This window comes from Equus przewalskii, chromosome 1 (genome assembly GCF_037783145.1).
Source record: "Equus przewalskii isolate Varuska chromosome 1, EquPr2, whole genome shotgun sequence".
In the NCBI taxonomy this organism is placed as follows: domain Eukaryota; kingdom Metazoa; phylum Chordata; class Mammalia; order Perissodactyla; family Equidae; genus Equus; species Equus przewalskii.
The window spans coordinates 10,544,861-10,568,476 of NC_091831.1; the positions used below are offsets into that span (position 1 = coordinate 10,544,861).

A 23,616-nucleotide genomic window follows, 5' to 3' on the forward strand; every position below is an offset into this window, starting at 1 on the left:
AAAAGAAAAACTTTGAGCTGTGAGGAAAGCTCATTTAAAACTAAAGGTCTGGGGCCAGCCCGGTGGCACAGCGGTTAAGTGCGCACGTTCTGCTTCTTGGCGGCCCGGGGTTCACCAGTTCGGATCCCGGGGCAGGCATGGCACCGCTTGGCACGCCATATTATGACAGGCGTCCCGCATATAAAGTGGAGGAAGATGGGCATGGACGTTAGCTTGGGGCCAGTCTTCCTCGGCAAAAAGGATTGGCAGTTAGCTCAGGTCTAACCTTCCTCAAAAAAAACCCAAAAAGAAAAACAAAAAAAAACTAAAGGTCAGTGGTAACAAGCATTAACTTGCCCAGCCGCCCACAGACCAAGAAAATAATAGCACTGAGTTATGAACACAGAATAACCCCTATGCCGCCATCTGCCTCCTCCTCAGCGTGCTGGTCTCTCACTTTGGGTCTTTCGCAAAACAAAGCAAACAATTTCTATGCTGAGATTTTGCTAACTCACACTAATTTTTCATTATCTCACATTATTTTGTTAAGCTACTCACCACTGCTCCTTGTTTCACACAATATCCAGCTTTGATAATTGCACTGTCTGAAGGTGGTTTAGGAGAAAAGTAAGGAAGATGGCTTTGGGACCGTTTCAAATTATTTCTGTCAATACTTTCACCACATTCGTTTACCTCTTCTTTCTAAAATGAAGCAAAATAAAGAAATTCTTTTCTTGCTGGTTTAGCTTCAAAGCATACCTGCATTTCACGTCGTTATCCTAGTAGAAAATCTTAAAATCGAATCTTAGTTCAGTTAGGAACAAGGACTCTGAAGTGAAGAGTTTTCTAATTAACTTGAGATATTTAGTTATAACTTTCATATCATTGATTAAACCACAGATTTCTACTTCTTTTGTTCTGCTGTCCTGCTACCAGTTTTTTTTTGTCGGGGGAAAAGGGTAGGGAGGTTTACTATTTCAAAATAATTAAATAGATTCACAGAAAGTTGTAAGAAAAAATGTACAGGAGGTCCTATGTTCCCTTCAAACGGTTCCCCCAGCAGGGAAACTGTGTAACTATAGTACATTATCAAAACTGACATTGGAACATTCCACAAAACTTATTCGGATTTCACCAATTTTACATGCACTCATTTGTCTCTGTGTATGTATCATTCTCTGCAATTTTATCACATGCAAATTTGTGTGACTGCCACCACCACCAACGTGCGGAAGCATTCATCACCACAAGGCTCCTGTGGACTAGCGCCTTAGAGACCCTGTCCCCACTCCCTTAGCAACCACTAATTTGTTCTCCATCTTTACTATTCTGACATTTAGAGAACACAAATGGAATCACACAGCAGATGACCTTTTGAGATTGGCATTTTTCACTCGGCATAATTCTCCAGAGATTCAGCCAGGTTGTTCCTTCTATCAGTAGCTCGCCCCTTCTTTTTTTTTTTTTTTAAGATTTTATTTTTTCCTTTTTCTCCCCAAAGCCCCCCCGGTACATAGTTGTGTATTCTTCGTTGTGGGTCCTTCTAGTTGTGGCATGTGGGACGCTGCCTCAGCGTGGTCTGATGAGCAGTGCCATGTCCGCGCCCAGGATTCGAACCAACGAAACACTGGGCCGCCTGCAGCGGAGCGCGCGAACTTAACCATTCGGCCACGGGGCCAGCCCCAGTAGCTCGCCCCTTCTTATTGCTCAGTAGTATCCCTAGTTTGGATGTACAACCAGTGGTTTAACCGTTCACCTGTTAAAGGGCACTGAGTTGTTTCCAGTTTTTGGCTATTAGGAATAAAGCTCCCATGAAAATTCATGTACAGGTTTTTGCAGGGACACAGTCTTCATTTCTCTAGGATAAATGCCTAGGAGTGCAAATGCTGGGTCACATGTAATTACCAGTTCACTTTTATAAACAAACTGCCAAACTGTGCTTCAGAGTGGCTGTACCGTTTTACATTTCCACCAGCACTGTACTAGTGACTCGGTTTCTCCTCACCCTTATCAGCATGTGTGGTACCATTTTTATCTGAGTCGTTCTGACAGGTGTGCAGGGATACCTCAGGTGGTCTTCATCTGCATTTCCCTACTAACAATGGCGAACATCCTTTCTGGTGCTCATTTGCTATCTGTATACCTTTTACCTCTTGGTGAAACATCTCCTCATGAGTTCTACCCATTGTCTATTGGATCGTTTGGGTTTGTTACTGTTGAGTTTTGACAGTTCTTTATATATTCCAGAGACAAGTGCATGGTTGGCTACGTGGGTTGAAAATCTTTTCTCCCAGTGTGTAGCTCTTCTTTTCATCCTCTTAATAGGGTCCTTCACAGAGCAAACATTTTAAATTTTGATGAGGCCTAATTTATCAGTTTTTCCCTTTTATGTATTGTGCTTTTGATGTCAAGTCTAAAAACTCTTCACCGGAAGATTTTCTCCATTGCTCTTTTCTAAGAGTTTGTCTGTTTGGGTTTTTTTTAGACGTAAGTCCAGTGCTTTTAAAAACTAAGTATACTTAGGTTTTCATGCTCCCTAAAGCACTGGCTTCCTGTTTATTTATAGCACACAACAAGTTAGAATCTTACAAATCAACCAAAGGTATATTTTCAAGAACTTCTAAATTTCAAGAGAAAAACTAAGTACTTGAGCCATATCTTGAGGAATTTTCAACCTCTTCTATATTTAGATAGGTCAACAGCACTAATTACGTACTTAACTTGGTAAACTCAGCACTTAACTTGCCGCTAACCCAATAGTTACTGAATAAATTAATCATGCAAACAAGATTTATTTGACATTTTCTTGATATCTTTCAAATCCTTTTACATTGAGTAAATATTACTTCATAATTTAAAAACTACATTGCAAAATGATAAAGTGATAAAATACTTTGCAATCTTTTTAATACGGCACCTACCGTGAAATCTTAGAACCTACTGAATAATCTACACCAAAATTAAAACACAATAAAATCTTAATTCTATAAAAAATTGAAACAGCCACAGATACAACCTAGTACACTATCTTAATACAACTACAGACAAACTGTCTTACCCCTTATAGCAACATAAGACATAATACAGGTGAATAATCTAGCTATATCTTAACCAGAAGTCTTACAGGTTAAAATCATTACTTTTAAAAACAGTAAATGCATACATACACACAAAAAGTCCAAGCTTATTTTTTATCCAACTTTGGTGAAAAATGTAAGCTCCCACTAGAGCAGGGATTTTTGTTCATTAATATATCCTTTGCCCAGAATAAAGAAAGCACTGAATAATTAATTAATTAATGTGGTAAGAACTCTATTTCCACTAGTCACTCTCCCCTGACACAAGATCTGAAAAATATGGCCCCTAATTTGATTCAAAAGGTTTAATTGCCAAAGCCTTTTAAGCTCAAAAAGGCATAAAGGTAATGAAAATGCCCAACATTGGCAATACCAATTAATTACTTTAAAATTTTTGGTTTCTAAACTGCTAGTAATTTAATTTGCATTACAAATTCATTCACTCAATTCACACAAGAGATTTAAGCTCATACAAAAATTTTAATTTTATCAAAAATTTTTAATAAATTTATTTTTCATAACACCTAAATAAGATTTGACTTAGCATATCAGTACTTTTGACATAGAACTGAGTCAAAATTACAGCTTTGTTTGGCTCATCTAGGCCAGGTTGTAGAAAAACAGGTTTAAAAAATTACACATATTTGCAAGCTCTTTGACTTGGTAATTTTATTCCTAGGAGTTTATCCTTTAAAAAAATATTATTCATGTCTCTCAAGTTTATGCTACGAGAATGTTCATCATAGCATTTATGGGATAATAGAAAATATCTATATTGGTCTCTGCACCTGGTTCCTGGCATGAGCTCCTGAGACCCTTGTAATTTCCTAAGTGAGAAGAGCACTGGGAGCATCTCTTGCTCTCACAAGGTGACTCTAGATGAGCTCCTGGACAGGGGCTGGTCACCAGAAAGACTAAGCCATGATTAGAAGCTTGAGCCCCACCCTCCATTCTCTAGAGAGGGAAGAGGGGCCGGAAATGGAGTGACTGACCCATCATGCCTACATAAGGAGGCCTCCATAGAAAGCCCAAAAGTACAGGGTTCAGGAGCTTTAGGTTAGTGAACACATGGAGGTGCTGGGAGAGTGCCCAGAAAGGGCATGGAAGCTCTGTACCCCTTCCTACATACCCTGCCCTATGCATTTCTTCCATCTGGATGTTCATCTGTTAAGTGTTTATCTGTGATTTGCAAATTTTTTACAATAAATGCATACTTTTGAAATAGCAAATATAAAGTTTTTTTATGAACCGACTTTTATATTAATTCAGAATAAGGTATACTATTTTAGTTTGGATAACAATACGAAAAAGTCAACATACAGTAATTAAACCATGACACAATGGAAGAATTAATTTATTACCTGAGTTGGAGTAATGATGGGCACACCACCAACAATGTCGGTTCTGTAAGACACTTGCTTCTTCCCACACTCACCTTGGCGACTTAGGTTATCAGAATGAGGCTGTGAGTCTGACTGCTTTGGTACCTAAAACAAGAAGTCAAATGAACTTTGGCAACCAGCATTATATCTGAGACTCTCTTTTATCACAGAATTTCCATTTATATAATCATCCATTTAACTAATCACCCATTTACAGATAACTGACATATATATAAAAATATTTATACTGTGTATATATATATCCCTGTCAGTTCCCATCCTAATTTTTCTGTTACAGTGATACTTCATAACACCGTGATCATTTACTGAGTGCTTACTTGGGCAGGTACTGTTTCACACATTTTCCTATTTAATCCTATCAACCCTATGCAGAGGGACGATATCTCCACCGAAGCGTTAAGAAAACAGAGGCTCAGAGGCATTAGGGAATGCAGATTCAGATCCTGGCTATGCTGCATTCTAGCTAAGACTGCATGACTCTCTTCCACACTCAACCACTGTACTACAACCCGTGGATGAGAGCACCTGACACTGCACGGCAGCCCTGCGCAGTTACCCTTCCCTTTCCTCCATTCTTGCCCATGATTCTGCAATGTTCCCAGGACAGGGATCGTGGCATATTCATCATTACCAGCTTCAGGACAGAGTCTACTACTGAAAACACACTAAGTATTCAATAAATGCTGAAAGACTGACTCAGCGGATGAATCCAAAATCAGTAGGAAAAAGAATAAAATATTTAACATAAATTAAAAGTCAAAATGTTCAAAATAACTTAAAACTTATGAGGAATTTTAAAAAGGGATTCTAATACTTGTAGCAGTGACAAATCGCTCACACGTATAAACAATGACTGTGACTGCAGAATTTGATATAGTAACATTTCACTAAAGTAGAATCAAAGAATTAAAGGTGTCACAAATGTTTACAGCATGTTTTCACTTTTCTTCTGTGGCCTAAGGGAAACTGGCCAAGCAATATTTCTGTCAATAGATTGTTTCATGTAGTCTGAACGATAAATTTTTAAGGCTTTGACTAAAACATAGAAAGATATGCTCAGTACCAATTACGATGCTGAACGTGATATTTAACCTGTCTCCAGTGATTAACTTTGCCTGTCATGCAGTTAATCCCTGTTAACGGGGTACTGGCACAGCTGTAGGGGACACCATTCACATTGCATTCAAAGACCCAAACCATTTATTAATATGATCCCAAAGCAGTGTGGTTTCTCAAGCTTTACTGTGCATGAAGTATCACCTGGGAAGATTATTAAAAACTTCACATTCCCAGGCTCCATACTCAGAAATTCTGATGAGAAAATCCACAGTGCAGTCCACAAACCTGCACTTGAAGCAAGAACAGCAGATGTTTTAGAGGCAGGCGGTTCATAAACCACACTTTTGCAATCACTGCTCCAAAGCCTGCGTGCTCTCTTTGATGAAGCTACTCTCACCAGCTTTGTGAGAAAGCAGGTATACAACGGTGTCTGCACATCAGGCTTTACAAAGAATCTTTTTGCAAAATATTGGGCAAACTTGGTCTGTGTGTGTATGAGAGGACGCTGAGCTGTAGGAGATTCCAATCTGCATAAATGTTATTTATGGATATAAATAACTTGTCTTCTTGGCGACTTCTAAAACTCCCTCTCCTCACTTTCCCTACATCATATCCCTTCAGATGCTTCCCCTGTATCCCCTTGAGATGCTTCCCCTCACGGCTTTCTCTCCAGGCCTCAAGCACAACCCTCCACCCTCACATTCCTATTTACACCACAATGCCAGTCACTGGCAGAAACAAGAGAGAGAGAGAAACAGGAAAGGAAGAAAAGAGAAATGAATTCTGAAGGAGAATGCCTCCTGAATTCTTCTAAGAGTTTTTTCTAAGAGGTTGTACATTTTCGAGTGCTTTTTAAAGGCAATATGATAATGGACAGAATTTTACTTGACAAGATTCGCATAAATATATGAGTGAAAGGGCTACAAAGGACAGTACACCCAGACACAATTCGCCAAGGAAGCCCATAGTGTTTTCTAATGAACAGCATCACGTATTCCAATGATCTTGATAGAGCAAATGTGTCCAAGTCACCCCATTAAGAACAGAAAACTCTAGCCATTGATACTCCCTTCAGGATTGGTTCCTCTACTACTGCTTTCATTTTTTTTTAAATAAGGGGGAAAAAATTTTCAATGGCAGCCACCAATACAGATTCACACAGACTTGAGGAAAGTAAGGAGAGCCACAGACTAGTGATGGAGGATAGTCCATTAAGATGGCACGGTGGCATAGTAGGAGTAGTTCGACTGTCACCACTCCCTTTACCCCCCACTCACTACCCACCCCTATTCTGGAACCACATACTTCCAAAACCTAATTTTGGATTTCCAAAAATTTTAAGTACGTATATCACATTTTACTCAGCAGACCACTAAACTACATAGTAGTTGACCAAAATGTCATTTGGAGTGATTCCATAGAAAGGTGAACTATACATATACTAAAATGTAAACTTTAATTTTTCAAAGAAATTGACATGTAAATCATCAGCAATTTCCATAGGAAAGTATGACAAATTAGAGATTTCACACCCTTCTAGATTTAAATGTCTAAAATGCATATGAAATTAAAACTGGTAAGATTTCTTAAAGAATAAAATTAACAAAAATGTATCTTTAATATTAAGGCATGGGAAATTCTTTCATTGCTATCCTGAATTAAATGTGTATCTACATAAAGTTGATTTTTATTAAGTGTTATCAATTCTACATTCACCCTACTATAGTTACTATAGTCTACTCTGTTAACAAGCTAAAGATTTCTGTATCTTATTTGTATTTATATTTTCTAAAGGTGAATTATAAAAACACGTATTATAAAAGCATGAATATCAACAGATTTATCCTAAAAACTACAAAAATTTCAACATATAAAATAAAGCTGCAAGACCACAAAAGCTAATTAAAAGTATGCATACTTTGAAACATTACCCAATCCCTAATAAGTTTACCAGTGTCATTTACATAAGATGGTTTCAGACCATTAATACATTAGATACAGCAATTCACGAACCTCCAAATGGTAAAAAGCCTGAGATCATTCACACCTTTTTCTCTTTAAGCACTAAGAAACCAGTGCTGCTTATAATCGCAAACTGTAAAAAGTTAATTCAGTAAAGTTACTAGATCTTGTCTTTCTAAAGAAATTTTCCAGATAGGGAATATTTATTAAAAGAGTTAAAAACTATCAGTTAAAACCTTTTAAGAATACATACTTCTGAATCAGTCCAAAAACTGCCTTCCTGAAACTGCACAAACCTAAAATAACTTCTGCTTCATGCAGAGCTCAGATGCAGCGCGTGGGTGTTCTGTCATGTGGTAACAAGCTGTTCTGGTGCAAGACAAAAAATTCGACTTAACTCTGAGAACAGCTTTAGTTATGTTAACTCTTCACTGTGTTGTGATATAAATATGGAATCATTCATTTTAGATGGAAACTAACAAGAGACTAACATATGCTGACTTGCAGGGCATATGTTTTTTGAGAGTAAGTCGTGTAGGGTCAGTAAATAACTGCACTTTAGCAAGAACACACTTCAGTGTACACAAACCTCACACAGACACTCCTGCCCAACCCTTTCCACGCGGGCCTACTATGCGTCTCTCTGCCAGCGAGGAAGGAGGCAAAGGTAAGGAGAAGTATAACCAGGGCGCAGAACTGATCTGCCTGCTCATCAGCAGCAGCAGCAAACGCTCTCAGAAAAGTTTGGTTTTTTGCTTTAGGAACAAAGAGTAAGGAGAAGGCTGTTTTTTCAGGAAGCAGTAAGGCACTGGGTTCCAGAATCACATAGACTGGGTTTGGCTCACAGCTGCACAACCTACCAGCTATAAGACCTGCACTTTACTCAATCCTTCTGAGCCTCACTTTCCCAGGTAATTTAGGTAAAACCTTCAGTGCAAGGCCTCGCTCACTGTAAATAATCAATACATATAAATGTTCATCAGGAAATTAAAAAGAAGAGAAGCCCAGGCTGAAAGTGGGAAGCTGTGGCATGGAAGGAATTGCAAGGGTAGCAGATTCTGGAACTCAAGGGAGAAAAGCACAAGCGGCATGAAGGCATGAAGTTTAGCAGCTGAGACAACTCCCCAAGGGCAGCGGGGCAGGACCCTCTGGCTGCCACAGCTCCGCAGACCAGTGACCACCGCTGTGCCTCATTTCTCAACCCTTCACCCCTACTTCCTGCTCCTACCTTCAACTCCTGCCCTAACACCAGCCCCAGTCACGCTCTGAAGACGGGAATGCCTTCTCCCGTGACCCAGGCAGGTGGCAGGAAGCCTCTTAATCTACTCTGGAAGGAAAACACATCCTCGAGGCAGACCTCTATGTGCATTTTCCCCTAGAAAGACTGTAAGCAGTGGTTAAAATCTACAATATTATTATACCCTTATTAGGTATATAATGGGTTAGAAAGGCATTAATGAGCTGATTTTAAGGGTCAACAGTCACCATGTACAAGAAAATGTATTTACTTTATAAACACCTGTCTTTTAAAGAAACTTTGAATACACAACCTATTGGTAAGCTGGGCATTCAGTAGGTGTATTTCCAAAATGTAAAGATCACTTCCAGATACTAAAAATTTTTCACAAAAAATATAAATACTTACTGTAATTTTTATAGCTTTGTTCAACACATTTACCCATTCTACTAGGTCCTGCTGATCATTGGCTTGTAGGAAATATTTCCTCATCCCTGCATTCATAACTGTTGAGAGAAAAAATAAACTACAAAACACGAAATTTTGCACTTGTTACCTCTAAATTTATGTTGCAGCTAGCTTCAATATTGTGACTCCCTTGGATGTGACAATATGTTAGATCATATAAAATACTGCTTTCATCACTCATTAACATAGGGAAAACTCTTATTTCTAAGGGCCATGTTTTTAATTAAATGGAAATACCACAACATATTTAGCCAATCCCCTAATGGTGGACATTTAGCTTATTCCCAATTTTTGAAATTTAAAATATCTCAATGAAACATCACGTGCATATATTTCTCCATATTTGGGCTAGCATTTCTATAGGATAAACTTCTTAAGAGACTTGTTGGGTCAAAGGGAATTCACATTTAAAATTTTTACAGATACTGGCGAATTGTCTTCCCAAAAGGTTGAATCCGTCTTCATCCCTACCAATAGCATATGCAAAGTCCTATTGTGTCTAATACCCCACACCACTCCTGGTTATTAGCACCTGTGATCGTCAGCCACCTCTTGTTTTCAGCCCCAAGGTTCTGTGACACTGGGCTGGGAGTCTGCAAACAACATTTCCTGGACTTCCTTGCCAGCTCAGGTCACATTCTGCCAACGGGAGGTACTGATGGGAGACTGGAAGGTGGGAGGGAGACAGGGAGAGGGGACTCTCCTGCAGATTCCTGCTCTTGCTCACCTCCCTCCAGCAGCAGCAGCAGCAGCGCACAACCAGCTCCTGCTCCAGGCTCTCCTGCCTCTCCCTAGATGGCCCTGCAGTCCCCTCAGATACCAATCACTAGCTTCATGGTGGCCTCTTCTCCAAAGACCTAGGTTCTGGCAACACCATCTCTTCCCTGTGTCTGTCCAGCCCTGGCAGTGGCAGCTATTCTTGCAGTTTTTAATTTCTGCCTTACTTCAGCATTCCCTTTGTGGTTTTCAGCCTTCCAACAACTGGGTAACCAATCCCTGTAACAAATCCCCTCGTTGAAATACCTCATGTGCTATGTTTTCCTGACTGTGACAACCTAACTGGTGAATAATTATACCATGTTTAAATCTGAATTTGATTACTGAGGCAAATTAATATTGTATGTTTAGTGGTCATCTGTATCTGTTTTGTGAACCGTTTATTTTCTTTACCCATATTTCTTCCGAGTTGTTTATTTATTATTATTTTTGTGTGTGTGTGAGGAAGATTGTCCCTGAGCTAAAATCTGTGCCCATCTTCCTCTATTTTGTATGTGGGATGCCACCTCAACATGGGTTGATGAGTGGTGCACAGGTCCATACCCAGGATCCAAACCCACGAATCCCAGGCCACTGAAGAAGAGTACACGAACTTAACCACCACACCACCAGGCCAGCCCCATGTTTATTTCTCTCTCTTTTTTTTTTAAGATTTTATTTTTCCTTCTCCCCTAAGCCCCCTGGTACATAGTTGTATATCTTTAGTTGTGGGCCCTTCCAGCGTTGGCATGTGGGATGGCACCCCAGCACGGCCCAACGAGCAGTGCCATGTCTGCGCCCAGGATCTGAACCAGAAAAACCCCGGGCCGCTGAAGCAGAACGCGTGAACCCAACCACTCAGCCATGGGGCCAGCCCCTATTTTGTATTGATTTATAGGAACTTTTATATTAATCCTTTCTGTTTGATTTCAAGTACTTTTCTCAGTCTGTCATTTGTCTTTTCACTTTGTTCATAGTATTTTTAACCAAACAGAAATATTTTATCTTTTCCTTTTCCTTTAATGACTCTAGCTTTCATATTGTATTAGAAAACCTCTCCAACTCAAAATTATAAAAATAAATATCTTTATTTTTCTAGCACTTATGTATTTTCTTTGTATTTAAAATCTTAATAGATTTGGAACTTTTCGTGCAATTTAATTTATATATACCCCTTTAGTGAATATTTATTTGTATAAAGCAAAGCACACCTGCACATACAGCTGTCTACAGACTTCCATAGTCAACTCAAATTAAAACTTATTAATTGGGGGGGCTGGCCCCGTGGCCGAGCGGTTGAGTTTGCGCGCTCTGCTGCAGGCGGCCCAGTGTTTCGTTGGTTCGAATCCTGGGCGTGGACATAACACTGCTCATCAAACCACGCTGAGGCAGCGTCCCACATGCCACAACTAGAAGGACCCACAACGAAGAATATACAACTATGTACCGGGGGACTTTGGGGAGAAAAAGGAAAAAATTTAAAAAAAAAATCTTTAAAAAAAAAAAAAAAACTTATTAATTGGGGCCAGTCTGGTGGCACAGCGATTAAGTCCGCACGTTCTGCTTCTTGGTGGCCCGGGGTTCACCGGTTCGGATCCCAGATGTGGACATGGTAGCACTTGGCAAAGAGCTGTGGTAGGCGTCCCACATACAAAACAGAGAAAGATGGGCATGGATGTTAGCTCAGGGTCAGTCTTCCTCAGCAAAAAGAGGAAGATTGGCAGTAGTTAGCTCAGGGCTGATCTTCCTCAAAAACAAACAAACAAACACCTTATTAATTATAGGGGTTGGCCCAGTGGTGTAGTGGTTAAGTTCACACGCTCTGCTTCAGCAGCCCGGGGTTCACAGGTTGGATCCCTGGCATGGACCTACACTCTGCTCATCAAGCCAGTCTGTGCAGTATCCCACACATAAAATAGAGGAAGACTGGCACAGATGTTAGCTCAGCAACAATTTTCCTCAAGCAAAAAGAGGAAGATTGACAAGAGATGTTAGCCCAGGGCCAATCTCCCTGACCAAAAAAACAAAAACACAACACCACACATTAATTATACATTATGTGTACTTATTTTTAAAAACATAAACATTATTCTAGGAGCTAAGGCATCTGAAGAGCTACACTGTTGCAATTTTTGAAATACAAAAATAACTTCCCAAAGTCTCCATCAAAATTTTAAATGATATACTAGCATTCAGTTGAATATGACAAAAGGAAGGAGGAAATGAAAACCCTCAAGGAAAAAAGTTATTTCTCAAATGCTTAAGATTTTGAAATTGAGCCTGAGGCCAAAACACTCTAAACCAGAGCTTCATTGAATTGAGATGAGGGTCTTAGAAAGGAAGTCAAATCCTATCTTGTGAAGTGCTATAAAACAACTAGGCTGGAAACTAAAGAAATTTAACACACTGCAAATCACTCTTTTATATCTTACTAGAGACTGGAGAAATTATAAATGCGATAGATATAAATTAAGATAAATTAGTAACTCACTAGGATATCATATATGTCAACATATAGCTTTGATTTTTAATTTATAACAATCAGCAAAGCATACTTTCATAATCTTTTCCCAGCTTAGTCTGAAGTTGAGCTCGCCTCACAATGGCTTCTTCCCATCAATGTTGTTTACCAATCTAAGCCTAGAACATTGAAGAGTTTAAAAATCTAAGCACTTAGTAATACACTACACCTGTTATAAAGTGCTTAATACATATATTTTTGAATGAATAACATTTATATAAGGATGTCTTTTAAAGGAAGGAAGAGAGGCAAATATACCTCTAAAAAGACTCTCAGTACACCTTGCACCTAAAGAAAAACTCATGTGCCTTAAGTATTGTTTCATGGCAGGAAGAGGTATAGTGATATGACGGAGGTAAAAATCAAAACCTGGAGCCGGCCAGACCTGACTAGTTCATGCACTTACTAGCAATATCATCTTGTAAAAATTATGTAATCTCTATGAGCCCCGTTTTCCTCATCTATGAAACAGGATGCCACCCATCCCTTCCTCAAGGTGATATATGAAAAGAAACTAGCACAGTACTTGGGTCAGAACAGATAGTCTGCTTCATCTCATCATCATCATCTGGAGATTTCCAGGTAAGAAATCATTGCAGAAAATGTAAAGCAAATTACCGAAAAGCGGTATATTAGCAACGTTGGAGGGATAGGGGACAGGGAAACAAAGAAAAAAAACTTTGAAAAAATAATAAGAAAAAAGCCTGTATGAAACCTCTAAGATGCCAAGCTTTTAAAGCCAGGGTTTCGTGGTGTATAATGAATGCAGCCAGAGGCTTTGTGTTCTTGCTGCCTCTTCACTGAGTGCTTCTTTATTTCATTTCAAAACTTCCCATCAGAGTGAATACATCAAATGGATAGAACTTGAAGCACAAACATTAGTTTGACTGCAAACAAAACTCATCTCACAACCTAGGACAACTGTTTATGGTTCAAATATGGTTATGGATCGAGTGGTTCTGAGACATTTTATCATGTTTCTCTGCCCCTTTTCTCCCGTTTTCTCTATTCCCTCTATTCTTTCTCTATCCTCTCCTTCTCTGCGAGTCTGACACTGCACTTTCTTAATGGGCCTCTTTCATATTTCTCTCCTATTATCTATCATTGTGTTCCACTTTTAAGTATTTTTGCCTTTTTCTTCTGAGTTTTGCACTGTCTCGTGTTCCTTTTCCTATTTGATAGTTCTCACTCCTCAAATGTCATGGAATCTTGGGCTATCTAGTCAAATTTAAAAACATAGCAAAGAACTGACTGGAAGCTCTCTGGAAGGTATGTAGGGTTGCTGCACAGGGACCTCACTGAACAGCAAGCTCTTCTGGTAGGAAGGTCCAGATGTCACTACCAGTGGCTCTCTTCTCTAGGGCATTCAGATCCTTATCCCACCTACACCTACACCTGCTGCCCAATGCTCTGGGGCTAGACACAGGGAACGGCAGCACCCCCCATGGGCAGACTTTCATTTTCAGTTTCATTCCTCCGCTCTCCCCTTTGCTGGGACTAGCGTCTACAAGCCAGAGCCTCACGGATTCTATTTCTGGAGATACGACACATGCCATTTCTTGCTGGGATGGGGGAAGGGTGGCTGCCTGACTGAGCTAGATGGAGGTAGGGACTAGAGGTTGTTTCTTACAGAGACATTCAAACAAAGTCCCCGTTTTCGTCCCTCCTCACTGTGGCTTCCCCGAGAGTAACCAGTGCCTAAGCCTACCTAGAGCTGGAGTGGGGGCAGGACACTGAAACAGCTGGCTTTTCATTGGCCTCTTCTTCTACTCTGCCAAGTTATTTACAATTCCTCCATCCACTGTAGGTTACAGATGTCTGCTAGTTTCATCAAAGATGGTTTCAGTGTTTCTTGTTCTCACTGCTTTTGGAAAATCTGAGAGGAAAGAGAGGAGGCAAAGTCTCTATGTTGCCATTCTGAATGGAAGTTGTGGTTCCATTTTAGAAGCCAGTGCCTCCCTCTCTGAAGCTAAGCATTCTATGACTCTTTTCTCTACTCCCTCTGGTAGTAGAGGACCAATAAACTACTGAGACACCAATAACTCATCTTAGAGTCCAACTGAAGTCACCCACTCTAAATACCCAGTAACTGAATGTCAAATCTATTACTCTAGATTATTGTCGCTTCAAACTCTAAGTTTGAGATTTCACATTAACAAGACTTGTCAAGAGTATGTACATACACATTCTAAAATACAAAGTTCTCTGCTACTTGACCTGCTCCCAGTAGCCTTTCATTCACAAGGCTCTGAGGCATTTTCCTATCCAGCAATCAAAATTATAAATCTGTAATGAATACATAACCTTTTTTAAGTTTCTCAGTTGTGATAAAAGCATTATAGAGGATTCTCCGAACAGCTACATTACATTCTTCTTATATCCTATTTTCTTACCTGATATACATGATTGCCATCAGACACTGGCCCTAACATACTGCCTACAGAAGAAACCTACCCTTTGAAACAAGAGAACAAAGAATGTTACCACCAATTCTACCTCAGGAAGTATCTTGACTTTAAATGTAAAACAGTCCCTTCTGATGGCAGTTGGCCACTCTTAATTTCTGTCCCTTCCATCACTAACGTCCACTAACATACTCTGTGAGAGCATATCAAATCAATTCTCCCAGCTTCGGCTACCACCCATTATTTCAACAGTTTCCAAATTTCCCCGTCCTTGATCTTCAAGCTCCATCCAGTCCTCAATTACTGTCACCAGAACATTCCCACCTAGACGTCTCCCGTCTTCAATCTCCTTATCAAAGTTTATCCTGCCTAATCAGCTCTCCCTGAGGCCTCCTTTCTTTACTTGAAGCAAACCTGCCTCATGCCTCTCTCTTCCTTCCCACTCCTACATATCCAGTCACTAAGTCCTGCACTTTTCCAAGGTTTTTCATCCTTCCTCTTCCCCCCATTGCCACCACCCTAATTAAGGCCTTTACATAAAGAGAGTATTTCAAAAGCCACTTAACCAATCTCCCTGCATCAAACTCTCCTATCCACACACACAACATAACTTCCTTCACTTATGTCTACCTTCTAGATGCTAATTTCTTACTTCTCATTTTCAAAAAGAAAACAACACATCACTTGCCAATATATTACCCCTGACTTCCACCTGCCTTTTTGCTTTTCAGTCTCTCACCATCCCCTCCAGCTTCATTCAGTGTTCAGTTCCCTGTGCACATCACGCTCTTCTCTCCCACAGAGCATGGGAGGGGGCTGCTCCCACCTTTTCTCCCCAGTGGTAAATAACGACCAGGGTTAGCTGGCCACCAATTCAAGTGTCCTCATCTGGTGTGGCTCCCCTGACTCCCAAGATCCCCAATACGGATATAAAGCTCTTCCTTGGTGCTTCCTGAATAGCTGTACATCCTTTATTTACTGATTGTGATAAACACAATGATAATTACCTGGTACTGGATCTGTCTGTGAGATTCTAAGGGCAGCAACTGCATCCTATTACTCTCATAGCCCCAGTGCCAAGCACAGTGCACAAACACTAGAATTCACTAAATGTTTGCCTAACAAGTTAATCAGATAACCTCAACTACCCCTGCCCCCAAACTGTGAACTTCTCATTACCCAAAAGCTGAAAACCAAATCCTTTCCATTATTTATGTATTTAACATAGAATAATAACAATGTAGAAAGTTAAAAGTTACCTGAAATCTCACTGGTGATCACTATAAATGCCCAGATAATGATTACAAACAGGCAGAGGAGATGGGAGACAGGAAAGGGGCTTCAGGGGTAGGGGAGCAGTTTTATTTCTTCACCTGGATGGCGGTTTCAAAGGAACTTGTCTTAGAATAATTTCTTAACCCATAGGTTTGTGTTGTGTGGTTTTCTATCACTGTTTTCTTTTACAACACGATGTAATTATATAGTCTAACTTAAAATAACTAATATAAAATATGGCTACTTACCAAAACAGAACTCAGCCTTTGGCCTTAGCTTAGTTGCATCGCTGACCTAAAAAGAAAAGGAGAGATGAGTCACTCACTTCTGCATATGCTACTATAACCAACCTTATACGCTGTGGAAACTTCACATGTATGATTTACCAATAATCATACACATTCAGCACACACATCTAAAATTAAACTTTAAAGGCAACTGAAAAATAACATTAATTAAATATAGGATATGGGTCCCAAATGTAAGATGTTTAAAACAAATGATACTTCCACGTTCTCTTTGAACAAACTGTTTTTTTTCCTTCAAAGGAAATGTGAAGTTGAAAGTAAACCATTGAGTTTTATGTCGCACATATACGTATTTTTAGTTTAACATAATTTTCAAAATACCCTCATGAATACTCTACAGAAACTACGAATTCTTCCAAAATTGCATATTTCTAAGTTAGCTGTGAACCATAAGAGGAAATGGGGGTGGGCAAGGGGGAGACTATGTATTTAATAAAGTAGATTAATGCAGAAGGCATGAGTCTGCAACGAGGCAATCAAAATGGCACCGGATCTTCTCTTGTACATGAGAATACCCTGGGATGCTGGGGTCACTTTACTGTATGCAGCACATGGTTCCTTGGAGAAGGTGAAGCAACTAGCTGCACCTGGTTGCTGCTATCCCTTTAAATAATAATATCCCTTTCTTGGAAGCCCATTCAGGACTATTGCCACGCTGTTGCCCAGCGTTAGAAATTATAAGTGTAGAATCTGTTTAGTACCTTCAAAAGGAATTCTAAGTCTGGGGTTCCTGACTGATCCCAACTACAAATTCACAGCTCTGAGTCACAGGAAAATTTGTTCCAGGAATAAATTCTGGAAAAAAGCAGCATGTCTAAAGTAGAGTACAAACTGTACAATTCAAACTTGAGTAAGCTGTGAGACAGAGATGAAAGTTAAGAGAACTGCACAGAAAAGGTTATATTTTAAAAGAGGAGCCAATGGAGGAGAAAGCAGCTGGCCAGTCAGCCTGCCGGCTTTACTGAGTTAATACTTTATTTTTAAAAAGACCAGGCAACCAGCAATTGAAAAGACAGATACAGAAGGGCAGTCTCTTCCTCGACTGACTAGTTCAATAAATTAGGCCTCTCCTCATCACTTCATTGAGTCAAAACCCTCGGCAGCGTATTTATACTGCAGCACACGTAGACTGCAGGCAACCAAGCAAACTGGGGGGCTCAAGTTTATTTTACACTGGAATTCCATGGTGCCTAATAAGAGTCGCTATAGAATTTAAGCTGTGAGCTACCCTGAAGCATTTAAGTGTCTTAATTTGCCAGAACACTTGGGGTCTACTTAAACAACATTTGTCTTTTGTAAATGTACATAACACGGCTTTAACGTACAATGTTTCCCTTTAAATATGTAATCTTTATTGTCTAAGGACTAATTTTTTTTTTTGGTAAGAATGAATAGCTCTATTGTAATACTAATAACAAACTATTTTATTTGTAAAATACCTGTCTTTTAAACAGAGGCACACTTGTAAATTGGTCTTTTGCTGAAGATCTTTGCTGACAAATACCAATATATGCATAATAGTATGCATATGCATATTAATAATACTGTGTTGCTACTTTTCACATTATCATATCTTAAGTCATCAACAAACTTTACTACTTTGTGTAAAACACAAAAAACCCACAGGTCCTCAGTCTCTGTCTCAGTTCCCAAAACATTAAAAGAAAGTAAGTAAAAAAGCTATCTAACAATAGCAAATCTAAATTTTTTAAAAGAAAAGAAAAACGGTATTGCAAATATGCCAAAAGATCAACAAACAAGAAAACAGAAATTAATAAAGACAAAGTGAAATGAGGGAAACATCATTCTTTCATTATGAAGATGGTAATTTTCCACAAAATAAAACATAAAGCAACAAAAAGTCAAACGTAATGGGATTAAAAATTGGAAATAGTTTAAATCAATGTAATACAGACTTAGAAAAATCTTCTCCAGACTTCCCCAAGATAGAACCTGTTAACTGATTTCTCCCCTTCTAATGGTCATACACCTGATCACAAAAATTAATGTTAACTTTTGCAATTTGCCACATCCTGTAACTTAACTCCATATTCTCGCTAATTTTATCAAAGAACTTCCTAAACGTAGGAATCAGTTACTGTTTTCAGCATGGTATGAACCTGAACATCATCATTAAATGACACAGAGAGGAAATCTCTCCTTGTAGTCACACTCTCATTCTAAGTTTTAATTCATGCACGAACCTAAGACAATATAGAAAGACTACCTTTGAAATGTAGGTAAGTTTAATGGCTCCAACACGTGATGATCCGGAAGGTAGGTTCTGGAAAGAAATTGTTAATATACAATTAATATGTAACATTATGAATTTATTTTATAATGTTCTACACATACTAAAAAAAGTTAAGAAATGAATTTTTTTCTTTTTTCTTTTTCTTTTTTTTGTGAGGAACATTGGCCCTGAGCTAACATCTGTCCAATCTTCTTCTATTTTATGTAGGATGCTGCCACAGTGTGGCTTGACAAGCAGTGCTAGGTCCACACCCAGGATCCGAACCTGTGAACCCTGGGCCACCGAAGCAGAGCGTACAAACTTAACCACTACACCACTGGGCCAGCCCCAAGAAATCAGATTAGGTATTTAATATCACATTTTATAAATCAACTTATTCAATTCAAGTATTTACCAGGTCTGAAATTAAGTTTACAACATGGATAACAAAAGTGAACTCTATTCTGCTCCACCGTAAGCATTCTACAACTAAAAGGCTATTGTTACCACTGGAGCTAAACTTATTTTCTCCTTCATGAGTTTAAAAAGCCACCAACAAGATCAGATTTTATTCCTGAAAGCAATGGGAAAAGTATTTAGACACACAAAACAAATATAATTTTAGGAAATTGAAAAAGACTATACATATTAATTTGTTCTATTAAAATTTTTTATCAAATACAGCTCTTTAAAAAACATTGGATTTTCCCCCATTTAAATATATTAGTAGGGGCTGGCTCAGTGGCATAATGGTTAAGTTCACACACTCCACTTCAGCAGCCCGGGGTTCACAGGTTCAGATCCCAGGTGTGGACCTAGCATCACTCATCAAACCATGCTGTGACAGCATCCCAGATAAAATAGAGGAAGACTGGCACAGATGTTAGTTCAGTGACAATCTTCCTCAAGCAGAAAGAGGGAGATTGGTAACAGATGTTAGCTCAGGGCCAATCTTCCTCACAAAAAAAAAAAGTAAACAAATAAAAATCTATTTAAAAAAATAAATAAATACATTAGTATTTATTATGCCATAATTAACCTACATTGATATCACTTTCCAAAAAAATTATTAGTTGGTACTTTTTAAACCATTTGAGGGAGTTTATATATTGGCATTTTCGTACAAAATATTTTTACTTTTCCTTTAACAAGTTTGGGATGTGATTTGTGTCTTAAAAGAGCTAAGGGTAAAAAATTAAGAAGGAGGAGAATCACTCCTGGCTGAGGCTATCAGGAAAGACTGTGGAGGAATGAACAGCATTTAAGCTGGACTTTAAAGGAAAATTTTGAAACACAAACAACAGGAGAGAGAATATTCCAGGCAGAGAAAACAGACGAGCTACAGCAAGCAGAGGAGGGCGCCCAGCTCTGTACTGGAATGGGAAGGTGGCTGCGTCAGGTTGTAATATGGGGCCAGACAGGATTGCAGTAGAAAATGGCTGTCTGGGAACCTGAACTGAGAACCCAAACACGGAGGAGCAAAGTAAAAAGCAAAGCAGCAAGGAGTTATACTGTCAAGAATTTGAAACCACTGTCTTGTGAGCGGTTCTGCTATCAAAATTGTGCTTTAATTAAGAGATCTTGTAATATAATAAACTGAATGGATTATAGAGGGGGTAGATGGAGGTAGGAAAACCAGATAAAAGAATATGGAAAAAACTAACAAAGAATATAAATGAAAAGACTGATAGAAGATTTCAAAAGCAAAACTACAACAATCTTGATTTTGAAAGTTTCCTCCACTGTAGATTAAGTAGAATCAACTTTGTAACTAACTTTATAATAATACACATTAAGAAAAAAATCTATGGGCTTCTTGTCAGGCATGACAAGAAGGGAGCTTTCTCAGACCTCTGTAAGCTTCTGGAAACAGTTAACCATATAGAAGCCTAGACAGTTCAGACTTAAGTTTCCCAAACATGAGCTTGTTATTATTGACAAGGACAGGGCTTTTCAAAATTTTCAATCCTCTGAACAGTGAAACTGCAATATATTCTGCTTTAAACTGTACAAGCTTCCAAATATAAGCCATAAATAATAAAGAGGCCTATAAAATTATAATGTATAAATGCATACATTTATAAAATGTATAAATTTTTAATATATAACTTTTTTTTTGAGGAAGATTAGCCCTGAGCTAACTACTGCCAATCCTCCTCTTTTTGCTGAGGAAGACTGGCCCTGAGCTAACATCCATGCCCATCTTCCTCTACTTTATACATGGGATGCCTGCCACAGCATGGCTTGCCAAGTGGTGCCATGTCCGCACCCGGGATCCAAATCGGGGAACCCTGAGCCACCGAGAATCGGAAGGTGTGCACTTAACCACTGCACCACCAGGCCGGCCCCTAATGTATAACTTTAAATGGTTGTGTTCTTATATAAAATGTGTTATATTCAGAGGGTTTTTTTGAACGGTTGTTGGCGGTTTTCCATGGTGGTCGTTTTTTGAATTTCGGATAAGGAAATGAAACATGAAACAACCCCAAGACCTGCTAACTACACCACCATGATTTCTGCCAACCACTGCTGCCCTTCCCTTCAGGAACGTTACTCTCCGTTTAAGTTTTTCATTAGCTGAATACAGCTTTAAACCTTTTTGTGAGGAAGAGAAATGAGAAGGCATGTCATGGCTGCACAACATAAAGGGTCACAGATTAAACAGTGGCACAGCACAGGGAAATATAAATAGGTAGGAAATTAGGATATTCAAGGGGCCAGCCTGGTGGCATGGTGGTTAAGTTTGCGCACTCCGCTTCAGTGGCCTAGGGTTCATGAGTTCAGATCCTGGGCATGGACCTACACACTGCTCATCAAGCCATGCTTTGGCAGCAGCCCACATACAAAATAGAGGAAAACTGGCACAGATGCTGGCTCTGGGCCAATCTTCCTCACTCCCCCCACCCTGAAAAAAGAAAGAGAGATTCAAAATACTAGTTTCTGTGGACCAGTATGATTACTGCCAAGTTCAACCAGAAAAAACTGAGTTTCAAATATTGTTCCTTGACAATGAACAAGAAATAATACACTAATATGACATTTGTCACATTATGAAAGGAAATAAGCCATTTGTTCTTATGAGTTCCTGTACTCATTTTCCAAAATTCTGAAATTTCTTCAAATTCACTTCCTAATCCAACTACTTAATTAAAAAATTCTCCACCATTACTCATGCCCTCAACAAACACAGAAAGCCCCAAATTGATCCCTAGTAATACACTAGAATGGATTTTTAAACCAATGATTAATGATAAAGAAAGCAAAATAGAGGAAGAATGGCTCCCTAAGGACAAGTGAGCCAAACCAATATTCTTCCACCATCAGGGTTATTATGATCAGCATAATCATGTTACAGCACCGTAACATAAGCAACCAGATTGAATCATATGAAGTTGCCATCTTTTTAGTAGCATCAAAATGGTGGTACACTGCCAATTTCATGTCATTCAACCTATGTAACAATCTTAGCAAGACATTTACTGATGTTTTCATGAAGAGATTTAAGTCTCGATTAATACATTTAAAAGTGACAGACTTTTAAAAAGTGACACAAAGCTGGTATTGGTGGCTCATACACTAGTTGGCAGAATCAAGACTGTAAAAGATTCTCATCAGTTGGAATGAAGAGGGAAAATTATTAAGAACTGAATAGACAGACTTAAAATTCTGCACATTTAGTAAAACCAATGTGCTAATTACACCACAGAAACTGGCTTTAGAAGAGTTCATGAGAAAAAGACCTGGCTGAGTGCAAACTTTAACATACACCCTCCCTGCTTCAGCCAAAGTGAACTATTCTCCAAAAAGGCCACCGGCCTTCTTGCTTTGATTTCTGTGCCCATGCTATTCTGAGCACTGGAATACCCACTTCTCCACCTCTTGGCTAAAATCAGATCCATCCTTCTAGGTCAATTCCAAATGTTATGACCTCCACAAAGACTTTAACTCCCTCTGCTAGCTACAATCACGCCCTTCGTCTGAATTCTAAGTTTATGTTTCCTTCAGTGTAATAAACATATTCTATTTTGTACTTATCTTCTTTTAGCTCTGTTTAAGAGGAAAGTACTGATAAAAGGAGGAATTCTAACGAGGAGAATCTATTATATATGAAGACAAAAAACAAGGAGTTTTAAACAAAATTCTGGAAAAACCATCAACAGGACCTTGTGAGCAGAGACCAATCAGGGTGAGAACATAGGCAGAGCTGCACAACAGCTTGCATGAGGGAGGAGAACAGCCACTGGAGTCTAGCAGAGTCACCAGAGGGAGTCAAGGGGACTGTCACTTTCTACCTCGGAAAAGGAGTTTGGGAGGGGACTGCGCCACAGAAAAAGAGATGGGGTCGTAAAAGGGAGGAACCTGATTTACATAAATAAAAAAAGGTAATGAACTTTTGGTTTCTGATGACCTGTCCTTCGCCCACTGACTCTAGTCAAGTAAATACAGGCATTAATCACGTAGTTGCATACCCAGGTTACCACCACCCAAGCAAGCTGGTTACACCCAGAGATAACCGAGTAAAACAGAGTATCAATAAGCTCTCCAAGGATAAGGGTAGAGAATAGACAGTTCCTAGCAAAAAAAGCTCTCATACAAAGTTAGCACTCAAGTAATATAAACTGAATTAAAATACAACTATCCTCCAAAATTCGCAAGGCTGCACATAGATGAAGAAGTAAACTTACTTTACAGAGAAGCAGAGAGCAAAAGTAGGATTAATGGGTAGAAGATACAAGGAACTAGACTTTGGCCCACAGAACAAATAATAATTAAAGCTGTCTCAAATATAATAAATATTTTCTAGTAATGTGTGATTCAAAGAATAGCTAAAGTGAAGATCAGGGAAAGATGGGTTTCTTGCATTAAGGAGGAGGCTGAATTAATTCTAAGGTCCCTTACAACTCCAATTCTATATAAACAAATTTAAATTCAT

General features: G+C 39.0%; 1 protein-coding gene across 15 annotated transcripts in view; it reads right to left on the reverse strand.

Moving 5' to 3' along the window:
* The window catches only part of PLEKHA1 (pleckstrin homology domain containing A1), a 53,111-nt gene that overhangs the window by 15,879 nt on the left and 13,616 nt on the right, over positions 1–23,616 (reverse strand). For 13 of the 15 annotated variants that reach the window (XM_070577153.1, XM_070576572.1, XM_070577007.1 and 10 more), the window contains exons 3-7: positions 18,678–18,734; positions 16,391–16,436; positions 9,126–9,223; positions 4,418–4,543; positions 538–681 (exon numbers count right to left, since the gene is read on the reverse strand). In XM_070577153.1, coding sequence (XP_070433254.1) covers positions 538–681; positions 4,418–4,543; positions 9,126–9,223; positions 16,391–16,436; positions 18,678–18,734 — 471 coding nt within the window. Of the gene's footprint in view, positions 1–537; positions 682–4,417; positions 4,544–9,125; positions 9,224–14,170; positions 14,339–16,390; positions 16,437–18,677; positions 18,735–23,616 lie in introns of those variants that run through there. The other 2 variants (XM_008537156.2, XM_070577496.1) reach the window with 1 other exon arrangement.